General features: G+C 40.3%; 1 protein-coding gene across 3 annotated transcripts in view; it reads right to left on the reverse strand.

Moving 5' to 3' along the window:
- Positions 1 to 19,881, reverse strand: part of Atl1 (atlastin GTPase 1) — a 94,824-nt gene that overhangs the window by 2,322 nt on the left and 72,621 nt on the right. For 2 of the 3 annotated variants that reach the window (XM_023723757.1, XM_004638759.2), the window contains 7 exons: positions 9,996 to 10,088; positions 8,430 to 8,568; positions 6,351 to 6,478; positions 5,112 to 5,168; positions 3,440 to 3,511; positions 1,256 to 1,687; positions 243 to 257 (listed from right to left, as the gene is read on the reverse strand). In XM_023723757.1, coding sequence (XP_023579525.1) covers positions 243 to 257; positions 1,256 to 1,687; positions 3,440 to 3,511; positions 5,112 to 5,168; positions 6,351 to 6,478; positions 8,430 to 8,568; positions 9,996 to 10,088 — 936 coding nt within the window. The remainder of the gene's footprint in view (positions 1 to 242; positions 258 to 1,255; positions 1,688 to 3,439; positions 3,512 to 5,111; positions 5,169 to 6,350; positions 6,479 to 8,429; positions 8,569 to 9,995; positions 10,089 to 19,881) is intronic. The other variant, XM_004638760.2, reaches the window with a different exon arrangement.

A 19,881-nucleotide genomic window follows, 5' to 3' on the forward strand; every position in this document is an offset into this window, starting at 1 on the left:
CAGTTTAAGAACTTGGGAAATTTTTTACACAGTCAGTACTCTTTCAGATGATCAGTTCTTTTTGTGTGTGCAAAGCGAATTATATATGCTTGGGATATGTTAAAAATTCGTAATTAAAAACTCAGACATAATAGTAGTAGTTACTAAAGACTAATTCATTATCTTTTACTGCCTAGTCATTTATAAAATAAAAATGTTTCAATGTTTACAAATACAGAGTTCTTAAAAAAAGTTCAGCTTACCTCATTTGTGCTTCCCTGTGGCAAAGGCATTTTAAAGAGAAAAGAAAAGTATATATTGGGCTTTATTAATAGCATTAGGATATTCAACTTTGTTTATAATAAACATTTACTCTGTTTAATTTGTGAGCATTTAAGAACAAATACTCCTGCAGATGTTTCAGTTTAGAGTATACATTTTATCAAAATCTTTCCACAAATAAAAATCTACTTCTGACAAGCTTTCAGCATCATATTCTAGAAGAGTTTTGAGATTTATCTCCAATAGCACATCTTCAGCTTTTTGTGGGTGAGGGACTGTTTCACACAGTGAGTGTTAGAGGACCCAGTTTTTACTTCATTCTCATCATTTAGTTTATCTCAGCTAGATTTACAGTCAAGCCATCAGTTACAATTCTACTGTGGGATATACAGAGGGATATTCACCTTGGAGAACTGTAGCAGTCCTTATTACCTACAGACAGACAGGTTTAGATGTCTTAAATTCAACATTTTATAGAAATTCTCACCTTTAACTTGACTAAATTTTCATGAACTAAAGACTTCAACAATGCTACAGTGAGTTGATCACTGTTTTAGGTGGGTTTATAACTTTTTTTAATCATTCGGTACAGGGTCTCAAAGATAATTTGCAGTGATTTGTTACCATTTTCAGTTTATGCTAAAAAGGACTGGTGTGATAACTTAGGTTCACAGATGCTATCATGGTTTGTATACTCCTGGCAAAGTCAGTGCTAGGCAAATGGTAGACCATTGTGTGTCTTAACATAATTAGCAATTTTGAAGAAAAAACACTGCTTCGTCTGTGTATTTTTTTAAAACACTGAAATACGAGCTGGAAAAGTGTAGGACTATGCATGTTCCATCTTGCCATGATGCCAGATTGTAAAATTTTAAAGATTGGGGCCCAAGTCATATTTATCTATATGCTTTTCAACATCTGATGCAATGCCTGTTAAATAGATGACATTCAAATGGGTGCTGAATTTAGTGGAAGAAAATTAAGCGTTCCTTACCTGGTCCCACAAAGCGGCGGCCACCTGGTCTATGACAGCGCCGAGCTCGCGGTACTCCCCGGAGTACCGGATGTATGCCCACGTGCACAAGGTGATGAGGGTCAGTCCCATGATCATGTTGCATAGGCTGGCTATGATGTCCAAGCCAATGAACCCAGTCACCCCAGCAATCACATACGTGATAAAGATGACGACAAACAGTGTGGCCGGGGTGCGAGCTGCGTGGAAGATATTTTTGCTATCGTTGTGCTTAATATACTGGATATAGAGTTCATCGATTTCACTCTCCAACTGCTGCAGGTAGCGCCGGCTAAACTCTTCCCCGCCCATTTTCTTCACCCCTCGGAACAGCTTCACAGATTCTTCTTTAAGTTGCAGATGCTTGGTCTGCAGGTCATTTGGGGCCAGGAATGGTTTGTCTCCTCCACAAATCTGTGTCACATGGGCAAGTATATAAATGAACAACTGTCAAAATTTTTCATTTAGCTAGATGACCTTGAAACAGTACAGGCACACCGTGAGGATGTCTGAGTCAATGGTGGAGTGCTTTTCTATCACCTGGTGACACTATAGCTGTCATGAAGTATAATGTGATCCTTTCTCACTATGGAGATGCATCACTTCTGAGTCCTGCAGAGCACAGCTGGGCACAGGCATCACAGGTTCAAGTCTCACCTGGGCAACTTAGCAAGACCCTCCCAAACCTTAAAAAAATAAAAATAAAGCAGTACAGGGCTAGAGACTTAGCTTAGTGGTAGAGTGCCCCAAGTTTGATTCTTTTTTTTTTTTTTTAAATATGTATTTCTTTATTTGGTATGGGTCTTGCATAGGGTCTTGCTATGCTGCTTGGACTCATAGTGATCCTCCTGTCTCAGCATCCCCAGCACTGGGATTACAGGCATGCGCCACCATGCCCAGTTTCAGTGGCTGGCACGGCATGTGGTACTAGGGATCAAACCCGGGTCCTTGTGCTTGCCAGGCAGGCACTTGGACCGCTGAGCTATCTCCCCAGCCCCCGAGTTTCATTTTTACTTAACATCACCACCACCCAAAGAAATTAAATGTACCGGCACATAGATATAGCATGTGCAACTATGTACAGTGTATTAATGCTGGATAATTATTTACTATAGCTCTTAGCACTACAGTATATTTCTACTTATGACAAGTTGACTGTGAAGCGGTGTGCTGCACTGCTGGCAGCAGCCATATCCACCCCTGTTTACCTTGGCTGTGGATTGTCCTGAGACCGTGCTGAGTGACCTGTCACATTCAGGTTTGTGTAAGTGTGCTGCCCGGCACCTGCACAGTGCCCAAACTTCCTGATGACAGGTTTCCCAGAACACTTCCTGTTGCTAAGTAACACCTAACAACAGGAGTCTGCATGTTTGTCAGCCCACATTTTCCACCCCTAGATCTCTGTGGCATAACTTAAGTGTAGCTGGTATTCTGCAAGTGGCTTACATAATAAAGTCATTCTTATCTTTCACTCTCTTTTTAATATGGAAAGTACTATGACTTAATCCCAGTCCCTGACACTGAAAAGGCATGACCTTTATGAAATCTGGCTTGTATATTGAGCTCATTCGTAGAACGAGTCTAGAGCCAAGAAACTGCTTCTATCCCAGTTCCTCCAGGAAATCTAACTGCACTGAAATGATTTTCACTAATGAACATTAAAAGATTCATCAGTGCCACAAAGCTCTCAGAGTAAAGTTGTGCAACAGAAAATTTTCCTTGGGAGTTTCACTAACTTGACTTTGAATGGAGCCTGGGGAATGTTTTCTTCCAGAGACTTAAGTAGGAGCATATTAAATGTCTCTGAGCCACATATTTTCAATTTTTGAAAAGTTGCAAGGTAAATCTCAGTTAACTATGCCATTCACTTTGGTTGAGATTTAATTATGTGGAGGATACTTCCACTCTGATTGTCCACTCCTTACATCATAAATGCCAGTCTGTATAGTCCTACATTTCCCTTGCGCCTAAGATTCCATCAATTCTGGATGTAACTTTTGATTTTTTGTGGAAAAACCTATCATATTCATTAAAGCTAAAAATGAGGAAATACTAATAGAAACACTAGTCCTTGCCATTTGCATGTGTAACATACTGTGAGGGGATGGATTCAATGAAAAAGAACTGGCTTTATTTAAAACAGTATTTAAAATATTTCATTCTTACCTCTTCCATCTTTCTGTTGTATGTGTCCTTGGCAGTTGCAACGGCTGCTAAATTGTTAGCTTCTGCTGTGGCCTTTGGACAAGGTATAAATTACAATGTAAAACGGGATCATATTCTTTATTACTATTTTTTTAATCTTTTATTAATTTGGTCCGGGATTTTGCTACACAGGGCTGGCATAGCATGTGGAGCCGGGGGTCCTTGCACTTGCCAGGCAGGTGCTTAGACCACCGAGATATCTCCGTGGCCCTCATATTATTTAAAGTTCCCCAGGCAGCTCACATTTCAGAGCACCATGTGTAAGAAATGTACAAAAAACCAAGTCACCAGATAATTTGAAACTTGAAATATTGCCACTACATTTTAATGTAGTAAGATTAAAATTTCAAGACACAAAACCTAGATTTTTACTTAATAAATTATAATTGTAAAATGAATTTTCATTTAGAAGGTTTTTCCTCTCAAGAAATAATTGTAATTTCTCATCCAATATGGTGGGTGGAATGGGGGCATCCTCTATACCCAAATTCATGGGAAATACTGTGTATCACTGACAGCAAAATGGAAACAACTCACTTTTTTTTTTCCCCCGGAACCGGGGATTGAACTCAGCCCCTTCCTTGTGCTTGCCAGGGAAGCACTTACTCCACTGAGCCATCTCCGCGGCCCTACAACTCACATTTTAAAAATATATAAAAGCATCATGTCTTTTTTGATATTTAATTGTGAAGACTGCATACTTGCTCAAACCTTGGGCTTGTTTATTCTTACATGTGTGACTCTAAATCATGGTGTTTTTTGTTTGTTTAATAAATGCAGTATAAAAAGAATGAAAACCATGTAGGACAGGGTTTATCTCTTTCCAACCCCAGCACTGCAAAACAAAACAAAGAAAAAAAAAAAGCGTGTATCTCACTATAACAGGTTTCTATAAGGGTGCTCTTTGGCACACCATTGGTGGGAACATGGGTAAGTTACAGCCGTGGCACACGAGGAGTCCCATGTGATCCAGCAGCTCTGCTACAGAGTGTCCCCGCAGGAGAGGAGATCTTTGTGCCAAAAGCTACCTACACCCCCATGTTTACTGCAGCACGACTTACAATAGTCAAGATACGGAATCAACCCTGATGCCAACACAACAGAATACTACTGAGTCATTTAAAAAATGTGAAATCCTCTTATTTGCAGCAACATGGATGGAACTGGAGGTCATTGTGAATGAAACGAGCCAGATACCAAAAGAAAAATGCCACATGCGCTCAGGCATTCACGGAAACCAGAAAGCCAGTCCTGCAGAAGTACGGAATGGAGCAGTGTTCACCAGAGACAGGGAAGGGCACAGGGACAGAGCAAAGTGAGGCAGGACACTGGGGACCAGGAATGCGCTGGAGGAAGCAAGAGTGGGGCAGAGGGGTCGAAGCACAGCGGATGGACATGACCTGGGTCACTTTCATATATTTCTGAAATGAGATGGAATATGAATTCCTAATTAATAACATTCTTCCTGCTTGCCTAGGGAATTTTATTTAGGAAATAATTTTACAATAAATCATTCCAGCCAATATTTTTAAGTTACATATAATGGACTGGCATGTATGTGAACTGGAGTAGGAAAGCTTAGCATCAGTGACAGGTATGTTGTAAAGCTTCATGCCTCCCGATAGATAAATACCTGTAACATGGATTTGGGATGTGGTAATTCTTCACCTTGATAGATCTTTATGTAAGCCTAAGAAAAAAAAAGACCTGTTAGCAAGTAATTCTACTCAGCATTTTTCTAATTATATTAAATTACACTTGAAGTTCTTGACAGTTCAAAACTATTTTCAGGAACTTACAGTTATTATCTCTTTCTCATCCTGTACTGTTAGCTTTTTTAGCTCATGTTTTTCCATTTTCCCACATGTTCTTTTCCCACATCTTTAGGTGACAGTCCTGCCCTTCTGATACCTCAACTCATCTTCTTTAAAACTTGTTCTGGACCGGCCAGCAGCTCAGTGGATTAAAGCACCTGCTTAGGCAGACTCAGGGGCCAGGGGCTGGGGTTCAATCCTGGGCCTGCCATGCAGGCTTCACCCCTGGGGCGGGCTGAGACTGGAATGAGACTGGGCGTGGTGGTGCCTGCCTGTAATCCCAGTGCACATTTAATAAAAAAAAATGCATAAAAAAACTTGCTCATATGCTCAAATACTTTTCTGTTGTTTTATTTTACTTTGTTTGGAGACAGAGTCTCACTATTCTAGGTAGACCTTAAACTCAGCAATCTTCCTGCCTCAGCCTCCCAAGTGTTAGGATTAGGTGTGTGCCACCATGCCCAACTAAAACATGAATTTTGAAAATTACTATTTTGGAGCAACAATCCAGAAATTACATTGAAATTCTTCACTAAGTACGTAAGTTAGTAAAAAGTATTCAGTGGTAACTGGGATAAATTGGTAAATGCAAATTTAAAATAACTTGGAGGCTTCAAATTAGCTCTCAGCACAGTCAGCAGGACGTGTGGAAGAATTTTCTCCCACAGCAGGCACTGTCCTGGACAGGTAGCATAAGTGCCTGCCTCGCAAGCACAAGGTCCCGGGTTTGATCCCCAGTACAAAAAAAAGGCATTGTCCCTTTGGGAAAAAAATCTTTAGAATGAAGGTAGAATGTAGTAGTGGTCATGGGCCTTGGAAAACACTCTGCTGACAACACAAAATCTCAAGATACATTTCCTTCAAAATAAAATAGTCAAGTTGTCTCTAAGGAGTTTTCTTAAAAAAAACAAAAAAACAAAACAAAAAACCACGCAGAAGCAAGCGTCTCTGGGTCGAAAGCTTTTCTGTGGACTCCCAGGTTACACACAGCGTATGCTTTTACTTGTGGGCAGCAGACCCCAGGGATGTATGCACAGCGCCCTAGAACCAAGGCATACCTTGAAGTACTCCACCAGACCGCGGCAGGTGATTTTATTCCCATTGATTTCTTTGATATCAAGGTTCTCAGGACTAAGTAACCAAGGAATCAGTATTTTCAAGTTTTTGATGAATTCGTCATCTATTTCTACAAGTAAAAGCAAATACTGTGAGGAACCAAGAAAAAGCAGTACTAACAGTGATCGCTGCTGATAATAAGCTAGGAAATTACTTCTCTTTGAAACAGTATGGGAGCAACTGTTATCAAAGAACAATTTTTACAGAACTGTTTGTATATTCAGATTTTTCTTTCTCAGAGACAATCACTCAGATGCCAGTTCTCTGGAGAACAGCATGGCCAGGTGGTAAGATACCCCAGGTAGAAACCAACTAAATTTCAAGATTCAAGGTAGAATGGAAAAATGCTAAAGTAAACTTTCAAAGGTGCCTAAGGAAACACGGAGGCAAGTTAGAACATTACTGTACACAAAACAGATTTAACTGTAATCCTTTAAGTTATAAGAGCCTTATTCAAATGGAACTTTTAAACCAGCTGAAGCCAGATTTTGTTCCTTTCTCCCAGGCAAGCTACTTTGGTAAACTCACAACTTACCACATAGCTATAACCAATATTGTACATCAATGTATGTGTAGACATGTCGGTAAACTCTGATAGAGAACAAATATTAATAAAAGTAGGATTCTATATTTGCATAACCTGTCTTCAGCACTCTCCCTGAGCTCATTTATTGCAACTCTGTCAGCTAACCTAAGAAACTGGTATAACACATAATGGAACAAGCCAGAGTATGCTTCTGTCCCAATAATGGACTGTTGTTGAAGGCCTGTTCCTCCCCTGCTTGTTTACAGCTCCTAACTCCACAGAAGAAAGACGGGCTTTGTGAAGCCCTTTTTTATGTAATTTATTCAAAACACATTGAAGCCATTAGGTAATTGCACAGTATCAAGAGTCTGTGTGTTTACTAGTGGGCTGGAATTTACTAGTGACAGTGAAATTACAGGATCCAGGCAACCATGGGTTAATATGTGCCTACTGCTATCTGTTCTAAGAAGGTAATGATTTTAAATGTGTACAAAAACAGTGTTGGTCACGAAGAAACCTAGGATTCTATTTATGATATTAACTGTCAAAATTAAATATAAGGTGTCTGAGAGTAGATGCCATGGCTACAGGGGAAAATTATTTTCAAATCTCCCAATTTTTAAAAACTGACGTTAGGTTGTTCTTTTTATGAAAGCAATTTTAAATGCCTTTGACTGGAATGTTCTTAAAAAACGTGTCACTGTCTAACCTCTATCACACTGTAGAAGCTCTACAGTGATTCAATAAATTCCCAAACTCAGTGGTACTGTCAGTGCTAGCTTAGAAGTAAGAAAGTCAGAAATGTCTCAGTGCTATCTTGGAGTTGCTGCAAAGCACGTCTGGAGTCTGGCGATTCTCAGGGAAAGAGCAACTTGAGTTTGTGTAGACCCTTGCCTCCACCCCGCACTTTAAAAATAGGTTAAGCTGTTCTGGGCTATAAAACAGTCTGCCTCTATTAATGTGGTAAGTGCAAAAGCTAAGTAAGTACTATAGGAAAAAATGTGCCTTTGTGTTTTGTGGAAATTGGTTATCATTTAGAAAAGATTTCACTTTTAGTGAAATTTTTAATAATTTATAATTAAATTCTTCACTATCACCTTTAAAGAGCCTAAATTCAATACTATACAATGTTTCTTTCAGCCTCTTAATTATGGAATTTAATAAGTACAGCATTTAATTACGATAGATGCTTTTAAGGAAAATTAAGTGGCACTGCTTGGTGCACAGAGGCCAGAGAGGGTCAGGGCGGCCACCTGCAAGAAGCCAGCACTTGGTCAGCTCTGCAGGCAGTACCACACTCCGCACCCACACAATCCTCTGGGCCATTGAGGAGAAACTCTAGAGCCAGCGCAGGAGTCTCCATTCTCCTGACAACCTGTAATCATCAGCCTCACCTCTGGATGCACTAAACTAGCAGTGAAAAGCCCAGGAAATAAAATGATATTTTTCTCATCAGGCTAAATGAACTAATATATTCATTAACAGGCAGACAAACCTTTTAGTTTTCCATCGAAGTTTGGATTAGTAGCTACTTTTAGGCCAGGATGAGGTAGCAGAAAACAGGAAATGTTGGTAAAACAGGAGTGGATGTGCTTTCGAACATTCTGTAGTTCTTCATGCTGGTTCCCTGAGACCTGCCATAAATTGTTCTGAAGTTTAAAATTTACTTGAAACATAAATTAAATGAAGGCAAAGAATTCTGTGGCATTTATATTTGCTGTGCTTGGTCCCACAATGACAAAAATGACACAATAGGGCTGCTACCAGAGAGAAAAGTCTTGGGTGAAATTGCTCTGCGCAGGCACAGTACACACGCACAGTCACTGCAGCTAGCAAGCGTCTGCCCTCATGCTACGCAGATGGGCCTTCCCATTTTGAGTGCAAATCAGTGGGGTTGTACTCCAGTTCCTACAAATTCAAATTTTATTTCAAAGTGCTCATAGAGGACACAGTACATCATAAGAGGTTCCTATTTTTTTTCAGACAGTAAAGACAGCTTCCTATTGCTTAGTAGTAAGCACTTAAATTCTAGAGAGGTATCTGAATAGTTACTTGGAAGTCCAATCACTCCCTTCTTAGGTCATGCATTTGACTGTCTGTGGTGTAGACAAACTACTCTAGAACTAACTATAAACCTAAGAAGGTAGGCTTATAGGTCCTGATACTCAAGGTGCACTTTTGAAACTTCAGCTTTTCTCCCAAGGTATTTTTTTGTGCTATCTGCTCAATGTAAAGCCAATTCATAAAATAATGGACTATCATCTCTTACAGAGTAGAGCCCTTCTAATTTCCATACCGTGAACTATTAGCAAATGTTCTAAGACTGACTCTGGGAATTCAAAATTAGACATTTCTTTACACCGCTACTGAAAATTTATCCAGATATCTGTACTATTGGTCTTTTTTTTTTTTTTTTAATTTTATTTATTTGTGTGTGTGTGTGTGTGTGTGTGTGTGTGTGTGTGGCCAGCTCAGCCCACCAGAGGGCAGGGCTGGCTGGCATGTGGTGCTGGGGGATTGAACTGCGGTCCCTGTGCTTTGCTAAGCTTGTTCTACGTAGGTGCTTTAGACCACTGAGCCATCTCACCAGGCCTGTACTATTGGTCTTAAACTGATTTAATTCTTCAAAGTAAAGGTTTTATCTTTAGGAACAATTACTTTGTTGATCACTATGAAAGAATTCTCTATCAAAATTATTAATAACATTTAAGTTATAACTATGAAAGTAATTATTAACCTTTGTCCTGGGGCTGGTGAGATGGCTCAGTGGTCTAAAGCACCTACTTAGAACAAGCTTAGCAAAACACAGGGACCGGGTTCAATCCCCCAGCACCACATGCCAGCCAGCCCCGCCCCCTGGTGGACTGAGCTGGCCACACACACATACACAAATAAATAAATAAAATTTTGAAAAAAAAAACAAAAACCTTTGTCCTTAGAGATCTTATTAGGGAAGGATCAAATGAAACTGTAGCTACTGAATAGCTATGCAGTAAATCTCCCAAAAAATAGATCACTACAGGTAAAAAATGTCACATATCTAATTATATATCCAACTAACCTTGAGGCGTTTTTCCAAGAATTTGGCACCACCATCAGCCCCATATGAAAATTCGTAGGGGAAACTCCAGTCTCGAACAAGAAATATCAAACTCTAAAAAGTGATAAGAAAGGATTTGATGAGACTTTAAGGTGCTTCCATCTGCTTCATATTGAAACAAATTTTAATGTTACTGCTATCTGACTGGTATTCTTTACCACACACTATGGAATTAAAGAGAAAACTTAGTCTCTGAGCAGTCTCTCTGAGATCATCAGCATGTTTCCGCTGGGGTGGGCGGGGACCTGCCTACTGACTGCTGAAATGAAGGCGCCGCCCACACAGCTAAGAAACAGGTGACTCAAACTGGTCCAGGGGCCTATGTAACCGTACCCAGACTTTGTAGGAAATGCTCCCGTGACTCTTCCTTTTTGATGACTGTGGCAGAATGTAGGCAGAAGACAGATGGCTCTCCTTTCTTAAATTATTTTCATATTTTTATAGAAAGGACAAATACATTTTATAGAACTGAAACACACATTCTCATAGAAGTTCAAACTACATAGCAGGATCAAACAAACAAACAAACAAACAAAAACAACCCTTTTAAATGCACCCCAAATCTCATCTGGATGCAACATTAACATTTGGTGAGGAGTATGTACACGGTGGGATAGGGCACGAATTTTCTTTTTTTTTTTTATTTTATTTTATTATTTATTTGTATGTTTGTGTGGCCAGCTCAGCCCACCAGGGGGCGGGGCTGGCTGGCAAGTGGTGCTGGGGGATTGAACCGTGGTCCCTGTGCTTTGCTAAGCTTGTTCTAAGTAGGTGCTCTAGACCACTGAGTCATCTCACCAGCCCGAATTTTCTTAAAAGGAGAAAAAATTTTATGAAAAACAATACTGTTTCATACATTGCATTTTAAATAAAGATATTAAAATATACTTGAAATTAAATGGGAACTGTGATGACATTTAAGATACTGCTGACTTTTGTCAGCATGGTGGCACATGCCTGCAATCCCAGTGCTCTGGGAAGCTGAGGTACGAAGGTCACAAGTTTGGGCCCAGCCTGGGACGTAGCTCAATGCGAGGTACTGGTAGTGGCTCGGTTCCCTTCCCAACACCACCCCTTCCCAATGAGACTGCCAGCTTTCAAGTACTGTCTTGCTGAAATTCTTTGCTTTTAATTTAATTGTATTTTATTTTGAAGAGTAAAAACAAACAGAAACAAAGAAACAGGTGACATATAACAATACATATGTTACAGATTTTCAAAATAAGAATAGAAAATTAACAATGGTTATTATATTTTAAATATTACCTATTTTTGTCATCATATCTGTTGCTCTGATTAACAAATATAGCTATGCAAAATTGGACAAATAATTGAATATTAACACTTGCTTTTAACAAACCTTAATTTTTTTTGTCTTTTTTACTTTTTTAAAATTTATTTTAAACAGTATAATAATTGATAAGACATTAGAAATGGTACACATTTAAAAGACTGAGAGGTACTCAACCATGCTTTCTGTATTACATGTTGTAGATTTGTCCTCGATGTAGTTGCTTAGATCGCAGGTATCAGTATATAGAGTTAGTCAAGGTGAAAATTCTAAACATCAACTCTTACTTTCAAAAGCTGATGGAAATCATTAGTACAATCATCTCAGCCTTGCTGTATATACACTTGCATGATTCCCCCCCCCCCTTCTTTTTCTCCTATCTTTTGTCCTTTCTTTTTGCTTTGTTGAGACACTGAACTATGTAGCCCTGGCTGTCCTCAAACTTGCAGTAATCCTCCTGCCTCAGCAGTTTCCTGAGTGCTGGGATTACAGGCATATGCCACCTATTTTGCTAAAATTCAAGATACTGCTGATTTTTTCACCATAAGATATTCTAAGTTAAGAAAAAAGATTTTGGAAAACATCAACCTAGGAGTTGTGTCTTTAAACTTCCTGTTGAAATACAGAGTATATATGAAAAATTTCATCTTTAACTATAAATTTCAAAGCCTTTGAAAAAGATCACTAAACAAAGAAATCCATAAAAACAGCTAACATTACTTTACTATGCTTTTTTCCCCTAAAAGATGTCCCAAGTTCATTTCCTACTCCAGACTTAGAATCAAACATTTCAAAAAAAAACATAGGTTTCTTTCAGTGCACATTTTAACTTCAAGAATACAATTATGGGGCCGGGGAGATGGCTCAGTGGAATACGCACTTCCCTGGCAAGTGCAAGGGCCTGAGTTCAATCCCCGGTTCTGCCAAAAAAAAAGAAGAATACAATTATGAGCTGAGGAGATGGCTCAGTGGCATAAGTGCCTGCCTGGCATGTGCAAGGTCCCAAGTTCAATTCCCAGTACTGGGGGAAAAAAACAAAGAATACAATTATGAGAGGAATACTGAGCTGAGTTGGCTGTTGATGCTAGGTCCTATCAGTGGGCAGAACTCTCTGATAAAATTATCATTAATTAATAGTGTTATTTCCAGCTCAAGTGTTAAATTCAGGACTATAGGATTTTCACAGAGCTTTTACATTATATCAGTATTTCCTTGCTGAAGAGTTCTGAGTCAAGAATCCTGGTTCTGCAGGTATAGGCGGTGACTGGATTATGATCGCTCCTGAGTGCTCATTTTTATGCTAGACGCACCCACAAGCCTTAGCAGCAATTCCAATGCTATCATCAACCAGTAAGTGTAATTAACGAAAGGATTAACATCTTGGGCCATATTCTCTCTTTATTCTCTTATATGTTAAACTTTGCTTCAGAATGTAGATATCACGTTATGTTCTTTTATCTTTAATTTAGTCTAAATTCCACAAGTTTACATTTAATCCTCACCTCAGTCCTTATGTCATCTTTTGTTTATGGGAAGCTCCTATTTTGGTAGATTTCTCATTCAATGGTCTGGAGAATATTTTTCTTTCTTTTGTCTTTATAAGACAGGGTCTCACTACACACAGGCTGGCCTTGAGCTCATTTTGTAGCCCAGGGTAGTCCTGAACATACAATGATCCTCCTGCCTCAGCCTCCCAAGTGCTGGGATTACAGGCATGTGCCACCATGGCTGGCTGGACAGCAAGATTTCTTGTATTCTTACATTTTCATGACAGTTTGGGCCTTTCATACTTCACTTCTTTTGGATGTAAAATCCTTAGACTGTATCTTTTGTCAAGACACACTTCTTAGTGTGTAATTATAGATGTTTCTTATTTTACTAAGACATAGCCCCTCCTTCCTCTCTTTGTTCTGTAGTTCTTGAGAGGAGACAAGATTTTAGGGGCAGAATTAAAAATACCCACGCCTACTACATTTAAATAGATGCCAATTTTTGTCAAAAATTTTGTCAAGATATGTTTGAATTTGAAACATTTCTACCTAAAACATGTATTTTAAAAATAGAAGTTAAAAAAAAATAGAAGTTAACTAGCAAGCAACTTTTGCAAAATAGAGGTTCATGAGCCAGAATAAATACAACTAAGTCTATGGTTTGCGCTGTATTTTACAATTTTCTTGAGAGTTCAGTCTCATTTCTTGCTCTTTTTTATTGGGCATCTGTTATTTGAAGAAATGAGAACCATGTGTAGGACAGAGTTAAACATAAAGTCAATTTTTTTCAAACCAGCCACGTGTACTAGTAGCCAGGAAGTAGACGGCAGTGCTCAAGCGCCCCGCTCCCTGCATGACGCGCCAGGCCAGCGACGTGCAGGGGATCGGCTCTCTGGCCAAAGAAGTCTTCTGTGCAGCGTTTCCAGGTTCTGGGGAGCAGCGTACCACTCGGGATGATTCCCAGCTACTGATGGCTTAATAGCTGGACTACATATATAATTCCTAGATACTTAACAGTTGATTCTCATGAGTAGTATGAACTAACTATACCATAGGGTAATGTGATCTTTATTTACTTTTGAAATTTAAACTGGATGTTTCCACTGCTTGTTGTTTCTTTTGACAATTTGTACAAATTCTTGTCTCATGTTTCTGCTTTATTTTGAATTGTTTAAAAAGTGTCCTACAAGAACAGAAGGACATAAAAGCCTATGGAGCCTCCAACTGAGTCCAAGCTGCCCCAAAGATTCATGGGTGGAAGTCCTTTAGACTAGCATACAATTTGTGCAAAAATAATTAGTTGAACATTTGCTGCTTGCTGGCCTCTGCTTGCTTGAGCAACCTAAGACAGTTTTTATGAGCACACAGATTTGGTTAACATATAGGCCTACATTAATGGCTTAATCTCCTCATGGAAGAATCTCTGTCCCCTATTTTTATTGTGCTATCATCTAATTTTTGCACTAAAAATACTACTATGGTGACAGTGTCTATTATGATCAATTTTTATAGATCAAAAGAAATATAGTTGAGAAGCCCTCTAAAAAGAGACAAAATACCAACTTCTCATTAGTTGCTTTATGTATTTATCTTATGTATTTTATACATTTAGTACAGGGTCTACAGGGTTTCACTACACAGACTGGACCCGTAGTAATCCTCCTGTTTTCACCCTCCCAAGTGCTGGGATTATAGGGGTGCGCCACCACACCCAGTCTCAGTCACCATCTCAGCATGTGTTGGGAGCAGGGCTGGCATGGCACACTGGGGATCAAACCCCGGTCCCTATACCTGCCTAAGCAGGCACTTTAGTCTGCTGAGCTATCTGGCCGGCCCTCATGAGTTATTTTCTTCAATTAGTAAAGTAAGTCCTCAAAGCAAACTACTGACCCTAAAATATTGTCTCTCAATTTTGTCTCAGTTTTATGTTCATAACTCATTTTATCCCTTTAATTTGTTCTGTTTCCTCCCCTGATCACCTAAACATGCTAATCTTTCCTTGGGGATTTTCACAGGAAAGGAGTGGTCACACTGCCCAGAAGGCTATCTATAGAAGCTGAATGTTCCTGTCTATAGCTATGTTTTTGTTTTTGTTTTTGTGGAACCAGGGATTAAACTCAGGCCCTTGTGCTTGCCAGGGAAGTGCTTATTCCACTGAGCCATCTCGCTGGCCCTTATAGCTAAGTTTTAAGGAATTTCTTTTAATATAGAAAGCAAAAATTGCTGCAGAATGCAGTTAAGATTTTGTTAGATATTTACTGTCCAGAACTATCAGTTCTGTTCCAAGTAGTTTACTTGTTAGACTTTCACGTGGGAAAAATTGTTAAAAGCAGTAGGATAAGAACAATCAGAATATTTAAATGACTCAGCTGTTCATTAAAAAAAAATACATTTTACAAACTTAAGGACCTTTAGAAAGAGAGAAAAGGAGAAACCCACAGAAGGCCATTTTAAGACTTTCTCCTACAAGTAAATTGAATAAATATTCAAAATGTCAAACAAAATAAAGATGAATCAATAGAAAATTTCAGAAACCTCAGGAAACTTTCAAGTGGTATTTTGGGTACCTAAATAGCTGAAATAAAGGATGCCTGACCAAGCTTCCTGACATAATGTATTGATGTAGAAGAAAAGAACATATGGGGCTCAGACACAGAATATGGCATCAGAAGAAGAGAATCTGGATGAGGAATTGTTGATTTAGTTTCTAACATATGGCAGACTTTTAAAGGGTGCAACTGGTTTAAAAGGTAGAAATCAAATTTTTAGCCCTACAGATATTTAAAAAAAAATAGACCAAAATACCTTCCATTCTCCGAGAATCATCAGGATCCTATAAATAGAGCCTCTGATGCCACAAGCAGAAAATCTGCTGAAAGAACAAATGCCCTGTAGAGGCTGAGATCACCTATACTGTGAATGATTTTTAAAAGAAACTGAAGAATCTCTCACCAAATTCTACAAGAACATGAGAAGAAAAAGAAGAGCCCTGAATCCCTTCCAAATTATCATAAACCTTTTTTTTTTTTTTTTTATTAAAAAGATTAAGCAACCGCAGGTATTAAGTCAACAACATGGTATTCATCAAAAACTCACTGCTTTCCCAGCTTCTCCTTTGACGCAGTAACCAGTCTCTTTGCCTCACAGCAGCAGCAGCCTCACGTCGTTCCTTGAAGCAACCACTGCCCTGCACTAGGGTCACCTCAAAAGTCCGATGGCACCACACACAGTACAATCACTGTTGCTAACCAAACATGGAACATTTTTCTGTTAGTCTTAACTAACAAATCTTTTTGTAGTGCCTCCAACCGTGCAATAATTAAAATCCACAATTCGACAAGCCCTACCCATTGAAATTTCACTGGGTTTCTGGGGTTTGAGAAGAGTTTACACCCAGTACAAATATCTTACATACTCTCACTCCAAGAATGATTAATATTGAGGTATTATAATGCTAGGTTGAAATAGCTGCACCTGATCCTGAATGTAAGCCTTCCAATTCTGAGCTCAAAGAATTTTCTTATATATAAGCTATATGCAATTTCAAATGTGTACATTACAACATCACTGGCGAGCATATGTTCAACAAATGCTGCACAGAAAGTATCAGAGTAGGTGTTCTAGGCTAAAAAGTAAGCTACAAAGCTCCCGCACTTAAGACTTCTGTAAGGTAATGAGATGGAATATGTTCATTAAATGTAGCTCGGGAAGCACCTAGAATTAGGGTGCCTAAGAGACGGCAGCTGGAACAGCTCTGAGCCCCTGCCTGGTCTGGGGTTAGTTCTGCAGCCTCACAACATGCATGACCAGGAGTGGGGCTTTATACTATTCTAAGTCTCGTATTTCTTTATTGGATAAAAAGGAAAAAGAAAATAATGAAGTACAGTAATACTATTTATTTCATAGAACTCCAGTAAACGTTTAATTTGAGTAATGTGTAAAATGCTTAGCACAGCATCTGGTAAGAACCAGGTGCCCAAAATTTGTCCTTTTATAGAGCTCTCCTGGGCATTTCGTGTACCTACATGGGGCAACTGGGAGACTCCTGGTCCGTACTACTGACCTACCTGTGTAGTCAGGGTGTATTTCTGCTAACACGACAGCTCTCAGGTCACCTACATTGCTCCCTGGACAGCACATGGGCAGGGGAGTAGCTTTCTCAGATAGCATCCTTGTCCTTAGCTCTCTTATCAGATCTTCTCCTTTAATTTTCAGCCCTCACAGGCAGACAGCTGCCTCTTTTTCTCAGTGAGGTCATGTATTTTCTGTATTACTTGGCAGTTCCAATCATTACAGATATTTGTCCGAGGCTGTTTTGTTTCAGAGTAGCTTAAGTCATTACCAAAAAATTCGGTAAATGAACATTCTTAAATCATGGGAATAAAAGGCTCTTAAAAATAATTAAGCAAACTAGAATAAAAGAATTCTTAATTGCCTATGTGGGCCACTCTGAATGAGAAATTGTCAGAAATAGGAGGATTTTCCTAATACAGATTTTCAAAAATATTTTTATTTAACAGGGTCTCAGGGTACAGCTTGGCTTGTAGTGATCCTCCTGTCTCAGTCTTCCCAGCACTGGGATTGCAGGTGTGCGCCACCACACCTGGTTCCAGTGGCCGGCTCAGCGCGGGGCTGGCACAGCATGCGGTACCAGGGATCGAACCCGGGTCCCTGACCTTGCCAGGCAGGCACTTAAACCGCCAAGCTATCTCCCTGGCCCCTTAACACATATTCTTACATGCTTTTCCTACCATTATTTTCTAGAAACCTTCGGTTTAACCATAAAACTGGCAAGACCAATCTGTTAAGATGTTGGGGAGGGGGGTTAAGTAACCATGAAGATGGTTAATAAAATGCTATGGGAGGGGAGGGCACAGCTCAGCAGGACTGCGCTTGCCTAGTGTACGCAAGGCCCTAGGTGCAAAGCTTAGCTCTGGGAAAAAAATGTTAACAGAAAATCTGGAATGAATTAACTAACCTATAAAATGAACCAATGAAGAGGTGAAAGAGAAGACAATGAATATAAATAGTCCTAAAATATATGTTACTCTGTTTCTATCTTCATTTTTGCTATTTGTTTTTACTCTTTAAAATAAAATTAAACATTTTAAATAGAAAAAAAAAAAGAAGAAGGATCGGGCTGGGGATATAGCTCAGTGGCATAGTGCATGCCTGATAAGGTACAAGGTCCCAAGTTCAACTGTCGATACAAGAAAAAAAAAAGGATAATGATTTAAAGAAAAACAAAAGCAAGACTGTTTTCCGGAAAACCTTTTAGGCCTTATTGCCTTTTCCTATTACAGGCAAACCCTAATTCACTAACCTTCTGCCCAGGTCACAGCACCCCATCACTCTGTTCCCAGAACCTCCCTGAGGCCCTCTGCCAGGGTCCCTACAGTAAATCCAAGTACAGGGGCCGGTAAGAGAGCTCAACGGGCTAACGTGCCTGCGTCGGCAATCTTAGACAAGCGCAGGGACCACAGTTCAATTCCTAGCACCACACGCTGTGCCAGCCCCACTCTGGGAGCAGGCTGAGCTGGCCACTGAGTCCAGGCATAATGGCCTATGCCTGTAATCCCAGCCCTGGGAGAGGCTGAAAACAGAAGGATTACGATGAGTGAGACAGACCCTGTAACAACCAAATACATAAAAAAATAAAAAAAAAAAGAAGAAGAAGAACCCAAGTACATAGTCTCCGATCCCAAAACAGACTCCAATTTAACAGAACCAAGCTATTCCCATTCACACAGTTACAAGACCCTGCTGTGCATCTATCAGCAAGGCTGCAGATCCCATGCAGCCCACCTCTGCTCTGCTAGCTACAGAGCCTACATCCTGCCAGCATTCCCCTTCTATCCCAGGACTCCAAGCCTCAGAGATGGCCAGAAATTACTGGATATTTTTAGGCATAAAGCAACCAGGGCTCACAAGTGTTGTGGCTACTATTTACATTTACTGCAGATTAAGCAGGCTTTCATCAACTGGCCTGCTATGGACACTTCTACTGTGTAGAGATGTCCCTAAGAAATGTACTGACATCTAACAACATTGACTCTAATGATGAGACTACAGCATTTTAGTAAGCTGAGTAATATTTCCTTTTCTTTGTGGCCTATACAATTAGAGGGCATGAAATGTCTAAGCAGTAAACTCTTAGAGGCCAACAGCCAAAAGAAGCATTTAATGGTGCCACACAAGGGCATCTTAGAGTCTGTAGTCTGGCCTAAGAAGAAATCTATTTTCAGTGGAGACCCAATAACAAACTTACTGCTATTACCACATGACAGATGAAAGCCTGCCCATCAGCACACCCCATAGACCTGAGAGGACGTGGGCGACAGGCACATACAGAGACAAGAGCCACACAAAGGGAAAATAAGCCTTTACTGGGGTCACCAGTAACTGACAGCTGACCACTTAACAGGTTCACGAAGGGGCTGTAATTCCTATGCCTCGCTGTTGAGAAGCTTGAACTACTGGCAGTACATGCACATGTGCATGCGGCAGGAATCTACTACGTTGAAATCAGAGCCACCTGGCAACAGGACAAAGTACAGCCACTTCACAAATACATTAAGAGAGTAGGAGAGACTTCCGCCGCGCCTTGGGCCCTCCATATCCAACCGACCCCAGGCCGTGCGAGTGTGGGGGAGAGCTTCTGCTCTGTACTGCGCCAGCCTTGGGCCCTCCATATCCAACCGACCCCAGGCCGTGCGAGTGTGGGGGAGAGCTTCTGCTCTGTACTGCGCCAGCCCCCGGCTCCAGGCCCAGGCCGGCAGCGTGAGAGTCACTTCCCCGCGTTCTCCAGACCACCCCCGCCCGGCCAGACCCAGCGCAGCTTGCCATCTGAGTAAGAACTGCTGCTGCGCTCTTGGGAGTCCTGCAGATCCACCAAAACACAACACTGGTGAGTGTGTGGGAGAGCTTCTGGGCTCTCTCTCCCCCGCTTCTCATACCCCTCCAGACCCAGCCCAGACCTAGCATACAGGCTTGAGGTAAAACCCTGCAGCTAAAGTCCCCACAGTTGAGAGTCTAGGGTCAAATCCATACAGCTAATCCAGGAACA

The sequence above is a fragment of the Octodon degus genome, unplaced genomic scaffold, assembly GCF_000260255.1.
Source record: "Octodon degus isolate 3935 unplaced genomic scaffold, OctDeg1.0 scaffold00102, whole genome shotgun sequence".
Taxonomy (NCBI): Eukaryota; Metazoa; Chordata; class Mammalia; order Rodentia; family Octodontidae; genus Octodon; species Octodon degus.